The sequence below is a fragment of the Daphnia pulex genome, chromosome 9 (assembly GCF_021134715.1).
Source record: "Daphnia pulex isolate KAP4 chromosome 9, ASM2113471v1".
Lineage (NCBI taxonomy): Eukaryota > Metazoa > Arthropoda > Branchiopoda > Diplostraca > Daphniidae > Daphnia > Daphnia pulex.
Genome location: NC_060025.1, coordinates 1821144 through 1829749, shown reverse-complemented (window position 1 = coordinate 1829749; position 8606 = coordinate 1821144). Strand labels below are relative to the sequence as shown.

The 8606-nt window shown below is 39.7% G+C and overlaps 3 protein-coding genes across 4 annotated transcripts; 2 read left to right on the top strand and 1 right to left on the bottom strand.

Annotated features, from left to right (window-relative positions):
* Positions 1–23: 23 nt before the first annotated feature.
* LOC124202316 (glycoprotein-N-acetylgalactosamine 3-beta-galactosyltransferase 1-like) lies at positions 24–2920 on the top strand. The gene is made up of 8 exons (XM_046598638.1): positions 24–749; positions 815–1092; positions 1146–1284; positions 1351–1469; positions 1542–1587; positions 1680–1738; positions 1802–1956; positions 2023–2920. The coding sequence occupies exons 1-8, from the start codon at positions 577–579 to the stop codon at positions 2758–2760; spliced, it is 1707 nt and encodes a 568-aa protein (XP_046454594.1). The 5' UTR covers positions 24–576; the 3' UTR covers positions 2761–2920.
* A 1190-nt stretch (positions 2921–4110) lies between these two features.
* Positions 4111–5403, bottom strand: LOC124202889 (dnaJ homolog subfamily C member 7 homolog). The gene has a single exon (XM_046599388.1). The coding sequence runs from the start codon at positions 5401–5403 to the stop codon at positions 4111–4113; it is 1293 nt and encodes a 430-aa protein (XP_046455344.1).
* An 897-nt stretch (positions 5404–6300) lies between these two features.
* Positions 6301–8579, top strand: LOC124202313 (glycoprotein-N-acetylgalactosamine 3-beta-galactosyltransferase 1-like). Of its 2 annotated transcripts, XM_046598634.1 has the most exons (11): positions 6301–6502; positions 6561–6634; positions 6708–6854; positions 6925–7063; positions 7175–7293; positions 7378–7423; positions 7499–7557; positions 7628–7788; positions 7893–8100; positions 8166–8269; positions 8370–8579. In XM_046598634.1, exons 1-11 carry the CDS (start codon positions 6396–6398, stop codon positions 8451–8453), a joined length of 1248 nt encoding a protein of 415 aa, XP_046454590.1. In that variant the 5' UTR covers positions 6301–6395; the 3' UTR covers positions 8454–8579. The 2 variants fall into 2 exon arrangements, with proteins under 2 accessions (XP_046454590.1, XP_046454589.1); XM_046598633.1 differs by having other exon boundaries at positions 6337–6502; positions 6925–7293.
* Positions 8580–8606: the final 27 nt, after the last annotated feature.

Below are 8606 nucleotides of genomic sequence, written 5' to 3'. Positions count from 1 at the left end.
GGTGCGTCATCAAGTGGCAGACTGAACTTGTTGGAAACTGGAACTTGTTCTTGTTCGTCGTGCGGTCGTGGCACCTGGTGAGATTTAAATTTTGTTTTGCATAATTTTCTGAGGATATATTTTTAAAAAGCAAAATTCGTGAGCAATATGTCCCACAAAAATAATCAATGATTAAAACAAAAGAATTTTTTTTTTTCCAAATGTTATCTTCTGCTGCCCATGAGAGGATGCTGTATAAAGCAACCGTGCATAAAAATCGATAAAAATATATGTTAATTGGCGAACTGGAACCCCCTAAATAATAAAACCCACCAATCACTAGTTTCGATATATTGAAGGGTGACTGCACGAACTAATAGCAACCAAATTTAGAAGCTGCTTTTTTCGTGAGTGCGTTTGTTTTTCAATGTTATCATCCATCTTTCGTGAAAAAAAAAACTCGTTTCACTTTCCCCACTGCTTTTTGTCCTTCTTTAACCTTCTTCAACCAGACACAGACAGGTAGCTGGTAGTGGTAGCTAATATAATACCAAAAGTACAAAGTTTCAGTTATCATCCAACTTGACTTTGAAACCAATGTCTTTTCCTTTGCTCCCGTTCTGTAACTCGGCAGTTTATTACAGAAACACTCGTTTAGAAAATATGATAGAGTTTCGACTTCCGATTCGTCGGTTGTCTTTTGTGTCGCTTCTTGTTGGAGCCATTTTCGGATGTTGTCTAAACTCATTTGTACTCCAATCTCTCCAAGTGTATGTTTTATTTTCATTCTTCATTTCTAATTTACAAAGCTAAATTTTATCATTTTTTAAATTAGATTGTTCTTTGAAGACATCACCCCGGAAATCTCACTGCCATACGAAAATGAAACTTTGACAGAAACGCCAATCGAATTCAAGGAATTCCATCCAGCGGTGGAAAAAAGGGAAGTGAAAGATGAAGGTGTTGCCAAGGATCCGGTAGACCTTTACGACAAAGTGCGTGTCTTGTGCTGGATTATGACATCCCCCGAAAATCACGAAACAAAAGCTTTAGCCGTAAAAGAGACGTGGGGCAACCGCTGCAACGTTATTCTGTTTATGAGTTCAGAAAAAGGTTTAAATCAAATATTCTTACCAAGATTTAATCTAAAGAATAATTTTGTGTAGATTCCAAATTGCCTTCAGTCCAATTGCACGTGAAAGAAGGCCGAATTCGACTATGGGGCAAGACTCGGGAGGCATTCCGCTATGCCTGGGATCGATATAAAAATGAAGTTGACTGGTTCCTCAAAGCGGATGACGACACGTATAATTCCCAACAAACTTGTTCTGTCTTCATTTATAATTATTAATGAGACTGACTTTATTTTAGATATGTTATTGTTGAGAACCTGCGCTACTTTCTCTCGGCCTTTAACGCATCAGAGCCTATGTGGTTCGGTCACAAGTATAAGACTAATGTAACGGCGGGATTTCACAGCGGCGGCGCTGGTACAGATAAAAGATTTAATAGATACAAATCAAAGTTTTAATTTGTTTTTGTTTTTTTTCTTTTTATAACAGGTTATGTCTTGAGTAAAGAAGCTACTAGAAGATTCGTTCAAGAAGGGTAAATAATATAGCTGGCTATTATTAGACGATTATAAAAGGCTTGTCTGAAATAGTTACATTCTTTCTGATTATTTGTTTCGACCTAATTAGTTACGACAATCCGTCGGCCTGTAAAAATGACCATGAAGGAGCGGAAGATGTTGAAATGGGTTTGTTTCGTCAAGAAATAATTTACCATTAATAACACAGAATTAATTCATTTGATTTTACAGGAAGATGCATGGAAAGTTTAAAGGTTTTGACTATGGATACTAGAGATTCTAAAGGAAGAGGACGATTCTTCCCTTTCCAACCAGACAGATTTTACTTTTCTCGTAAAATTACCAACTATTGGTACTGGAAATTCGTTTACTACCCTCCATTAATGGTACGCTTACAAGTTTATAAGCTTTAAGCGGTGGAATTATTTTATGAAATTACTGTTGTATATTAGGGTCCTGATTGCTGTTCGGATAGTACCATATCTTTTCACTACATCGATCCAAAGATGATGCACTTATTGGATTTCTTCTTCTACAAAATTCGTCCTTACGGGATCGTCGATCACCGACCTGCTACCCCGGAGCCGCCCCCGGATTTAGAATTGACAGCCACTCCTTGGTACGCTCCTAACGAAACCACTAATAATGTTGGCGGCATCCCAATGATTACACAGAAGAGAAATGCAGAAGACAGCCGCCTTAATTATGCCGAAGAAAATGTTATTGAGGAGCAAGAGGCAACAGCAGACCAGCAGCAGTTCCCAACCGATTATAATCGATACCAAGTTCAGTCAGCCGGAAGGATCGACCGACAGACTTCCACGCTCAAGCCACATCCGGATTCAAATCTAACCACCCATTCTCGGTTCATTAGAAGGAAAATTGAATTGGAAATTACTAATGTCCCCGTGATTCAAAGCACTTATTCACAATTAAAGCTCAGGGAAAATGGCACAATTTCAAATGCCACTCCCAAAAGGTTTAAAGTGCCTTTTGAACGGAAAACATTTCATCGGAATATTACGAAGATGAACGCACCTACCACGGAGCCAGTAATTGTGATCCCGAACGTTTCAGTGGCAAACCAAAAGTATCCTATCAATAATAAGAGAAAAGCGTATCGAAAGAAAGAGTCTATAGATTTTGAAAAATTATATTTAAAAGAGAAAGGCAGGTTGACTGATTTGTGAGATAATAATTTGTGTTCAAAAATACTTGTTTGTCTGTGGGCTTTTAACGCTTTTAGTCTGGAAGAATAATTGTTGCTAGGCGTTGTAAGGTTACTATATCTATATGAAATCCCAATTATTCTTTATTTTACTTCGCTATTAATAAAATAAACATTTAAAACAAAGGAAGGTGCTCTTCTTAGTTCTAATAGCCAAGCGACAAAGTCAATCAAGAATATTGCCAGACACAGCTCGAAATGTTGCAGAGAATTCATTCTTCTTTTTACAATATTTTCTTGGATTGTAAACTCGTTTTCCTGTTAGTCAACATTTACATAAATCCTGCTGTGTAACGTTAATTGAAGGTCATAGAGTCAACTACCTCAGCTGAGTACATTTTTTTCCCCGGTATGTCAACAACTCGCCGTCCTGGTTATCAAGAACCAGAAACATACCATATATGATACAGTAGCCAATCTATCTTGTATTCAAGCTCAAATGCTAATTCGGCTGGCTGATTTCGTTCCGTTTTGAACGCAGTACATCCCAGTTTGATGTTGGGCGTTTCTTAATGTTGAAACCAGCTGCTGACGTACACAAGGGGTGAAGCTTTAGTTGTAATTAACTTTGCTACTCTGTGCACTAGACTGAAAGTCAATCGGAAGACGTTTCCCGGGAAAATTCAAATGTCACCCGACAAGCGATAGGACATCAGCGCACTAATCTAATAATGGTGCTATATAATTTAAAAATTAAAACGAATACATACCAAATAAACTAAAATACCATATAAATGATGAGGAAAACAACACGGTCGTATTGAGATTATATATGGGACAGAACCCGATTTATTGAGTAAAAGTACGAAATTTAAAACAAAACCAAAGCGTAATAATGAAAGAAACTGAACCAGCCCTACTTTAATCGATAATGGTCAACTTGCTCGGCTGTCTCCATCGCAACGCACCGTAAAGAAATGGCGACTCATTTAAGGGTAATTAAACCCCCTGTCAAGGTAGTCAAATGTTACACTGCCATGTAGGTGAGGACAACCTACTTCTCCGACTGTTAGAGGAGTTGTATTGTGTAAGCACTTTCGTACTTCCCAATGACAAATCAGCTCGTGCAGTTCAAATTATATTCAGAAGTCCCCACGCATAACAGTGACCACCAACTCCATTGACAGGTTCATCCGCCATTCCCTTCCGGATTGCCACGAAGAGGGAGCGTCATCACAAATCAACAACTACCAATCGCAAGACTGACATTCAGCTTCAATCATGACTTAACTTTGATTTTAAAAAAAATTAAAAAACAACCAAATCAAAACTCATCCAAAGATATTCAAAGATTCAATACATCAGGGCATCACTAATTCCTGTGGCGTTTCCGTTCTTCATACGCTTCGTAATCCCTAACCTTCTGCTCAGTTTTCCTAAGCTCAGTCATGTCCAGCCAGCAATCGTATTGATACTTGAGTCGTTGATTATTCAGGATGTCCTTGGCGCGATTGAGGGTTTGGCTTAGACGTGTCGCCTTAGTCAAGATTCTTTCATCTGTTGATCCGGAATGCATTTGATGGATTTTGTCCGGATGGACTTGTCGAATCTCCTTTTGATAGGCAAGTTTGATGTCTTCCTCGGTTGCGTTCCTTTCGACGTCCAGAATTTTATAAAAATTAGGTAACGCGTATGAAGCGATTTCCATTTCATCCAAAGTAACGGTCAACTCGCTGTTCTTGTTGTTCAATTCTTCAACCGTAGACTGCAGCTGCGCCAAATTTTCATCACGTTCTTGGAGTGCGATTGAATGACTAGCCCTAGTTGCTTCCATCTCTGTGCGGTGGTCTTCCTCGCATTCGACAATGGTCAGGTTCAAGTCTGAAACCATTTCTTCTAGTTCATTCATTTTGGAGTTACGTTTGTTGTTCAACGCCTGATGGAAATTCCTTACTCTGATCAGGTTTTCCTCGTTCTCCATTTGTGAATCCTCTAGTTTCTTATCGAAAATGGCTCGTTCTTCCTCGATTTCCTTAGATTTGCTGTCCAGTTGCTCGACGAGTTTGGCCTTGTCACGTTGAAGAAGAGTGCGGGCATCGTGCAACCCTCTCACCGCTCGATGCATAGATGCAGCATGAGCGCAAGCCTTTTTGTATTGGTCTTTTAATTCGTCAATCCTGTCGGCTTGGACTGCCGCATCTTTCTCCAACGCTGTCCGTTTGTTGTTCAGCTCCAAGGTGGTCGACTCAAGTTGGGCCATTTCTCGATTTTTGGCATCGAGTTGACATCTGGCAGCCAGTAGCTCGTCGTGTACGATTTGAAATGACTCGTCATATTTGGATTTGGACGTTTCAATTTCCAGCTGGAGTCGGGTGACTTGACTGGCCAAGCGTTGGTTTTCTTCTTTCAACGTGTTGTTCTCCTCCAATTGGCCCATCAAACGGAAGAATAAATCCTGGTCGGGAATCTTTCCGCCGGTTGAAATGTTAGTAATAGAGTCCTCCGTGAGCCGTTGTCGGGAATAACGAACATCTGGTCTCAAATCCAATTTCGGGTATACAGCTGCAGGCTGATTTCTGGTAGTTTGTGTTGAAGATTTTCGGGAACACAACTTCATCCAAACAAAACCGAAAATCATCCAAGTGATTGCGATTAAAAAATCCATCTCGAAATTCGTGCTGAAAAATTGTCTGATAGTAGTAACGAAATCTTTCAAGCAGTCTTATCTGTTGTGTTGCCATGTGGGGTCTTTTATATAGCCCGCCATGGGGACAGAAAACTTACGCAGGGCTGTTATCCCCATCTTTTTCTTTCACTACTAATTAGGTGTTTTATTTTCAATATTCATATTGAGCTTAAATCATAGTTTATCTATTTACGCATGTTGTTCAATTAGTTTAAAGTTGATTGCAAATAATTATCGACTAATTTATTGTAAAAAACTCGGCGGATGGTGCTATAACTGCTTCGAGGATTCCTGTGTGAAGAAATGAGACAGAGTGTCTGCGGCGGTAAATTTGTAAACTAAATCACTTTGTCTGTATAGGAGATAATTCGAGTGAATTTTTGAGAGAATATACTCTATAGGACGCAGTAATAGCGATTTATCTTGAATTCAAGAGTACTAATGTCAATTCGGATGACTGATTTCATTATGTTTTGAACGCAATACATCCCATGCAGTCTGTCCTGGGTGTTTCTTAGAATGTTTAAACCTGCTGCTGACGTACACATACGGTGATTAGTTGTAATTATAGCTTTGCTACTCTGTGCACTAGACTGAAAGTCAATCAGAAGACGTTTCCTGGGAAATGTCACCCGCGATAGGACTCGCCGCTTCATCAGAGCTAGACCTTATTTTTAAAAAAATATTTAAAAAGAAAACGATGGCAGTCACATTTTTTTTCTCTTTCGTTTCAAGAGTCTAATCGAGAGTTTATCTCAAAAGGTTGTTTGACTACTTTTGGTTAAGGACCTTTCGTTGACGAACCTGATTTTCTGGATCTCACGGAGCCGCATAGACTTTTGCCTTGGACAGCAAACGGAAAATGCACTGGCCGTTAGTCCCAATGCGAGTGAATTCGACTATGGAGTCAACATCTTTTGTTTGTTACCTTGCTTTGTTTTGGCTGTTAAAATCTAAGGTTTAAAAGAAAAATGTACAAAATGGATCGACTTCCTCGACGGTTGTCATTTAAATCGATTCTTGTTTTTGGTTTTGGTTCCTGTTGCGTCATCGCGTTTGTCAATTTTTCAATTCAATTGTAAGGTTATTACTTTTAGTAGTACCGAGAGTTCTCAATTTAATTTTAATAATTTTAGGTTGACTGGAACTGTTGCCAAATTCGATCCAGTAATTCAGTCATCGAATTTTAATAAAACTGCCAATGCTGTCGGTAAAAAATCACCTTTGGGATTTCTGAAATTGAATTCGCTCTTGATAAGATTTTGTAATACGTGTTTTTCAAGACGATAGAGGGCCCGATCTGTACGAAAAGGTGCGGGTCTTGTGCTGGATCATGACGTCACCCAACCATCACCAAACAAAAGCTCTAGCCGTCAAGGAAACATGGGGCAAACGGTGCAACATTCTACTATTTATGAGCTCGGCATATGGTTCGAACAAATCTTCTTTTTCTTTATTAATATAATAATTTGATGTTATATATTCGCTTTTCATTTTCAGATTCCAAATTGCCGACTGTCCAATTGGGCGTGAAAGAAGGGCGGAACAGACTGTGGGGAAAGACGCGGGAGTCATTCCGCTACGCCTGGAATCGATACCAAGACAAAGTCGACTGGTTTCTCAAAGCCGATGATGACACGTATACTACACGTCCTTTTGTCTTATTTTACTATACACCGGCACACGGTCGATATGGGCGACAAGACAATGTATCAATCTATTTATTCACGCGTGTGAAATTTGTGTATAGGTACGTTGTCTTGGAAAACCTGCGATATTTCCTGACGCCCTACAACACGTCGAAGCCCTTGTGGTTCGGTCACAAGTACAAATCAGATGTGAAATCAGGATATTTCAGCGGCGGGGCTGGTATAATATGAATAGAAATCAATAATTATTATCTTGATCGACGCGTATAGGAATTGTATATACTGTTTGAAAATCGATTCACAGGTTACGTGCTGAGTAAAGAAGCCACCAGGAGATTCGTCAAAGATGGGTACATTTATCTACTCAAAAGAGATTATTTCAATTGATTTAATCATTTGTTTTAATTTATGTAACCGCCGTTTAGGTATTATAACGCAATTATTTGTCGACACGACCACCAAGGAGCGGAAGATTTAGAAATGGGTTCATTTTGATCTTGATTATTTAAATTTCCTTTGACCAGTTTTAATCACTTTAACATCATTATGCACAGGGAAGTGCATGGAAAATTTAAATGTTTCCACCATGGATACGCGGGACTCGAAAGGGCGGGGCAGGTTCTTTCCGTTCAGTCCGGATCTGCACTACTTCCCTAATGAGATCCCGCAGGATTCTTGGTACTGGCGAAACATTTATTACCCACCTCCGACCAAGGTGAAATTTGAACGACGTTTATTCATGACGACTCAAAAGTTATCTGCGGCTTTGACATATACATGTAAGCGCTTATTCACCCATTTCATCTCTCTACTAATAAGGGAAGCGATTGCTGCTCGGATAGCGCCATTTCCTTCCACTACGTCAGCGCCCGGCAGATGCGCATATTAGACTACTTGATTTATCAACTTCGGCCTTTCGGAATTCCGGCTGACGGACGACCCGCCATGCCTGATCCACCGCCAGATTCAAATCTGACTGCCACTCCGTGGTTCGCTTCTAATAACGAAACTACAACCGACCCAACAAGTAGGCTATTTAAAAAAAAAAACGGATTGAATCAAGTTAAGACTTAATTTGATATAATACAATAGGTTCGATGGAATATGACGACAATGATGGAACGAGTCAAACGGATGAGATTTCACAAGAGGACTCTACATTTACTGCCGAAACCAGACTACAGTTACACAATCCGGTAAATAGACGCACACATCCGTTTGAAGTCCTTTGAAAGAAAAGGGGCCCTGTGTTATTTGATTCTTTTTTGTGAAATGTATTTGTGTGATGAACGACAGGTACGTGCTATCGCTTATATGTTCGGGTTACCAAGACGTTTATTTCCTCCAGCCAAAACAGCTATAAAAGGTTATGATGGGTGAGCGGTAACACAAGAACCGATACTATAAACTGCCATCGGGGGGGTTTATAAATAAAATCTGTTAATGTGAGACGTGGCATCCATGGCCGGAATCATCGATTTCTAATACATATCCGACGCGACTGAATGGCATTTTCTTATCACTCGAGGCAGT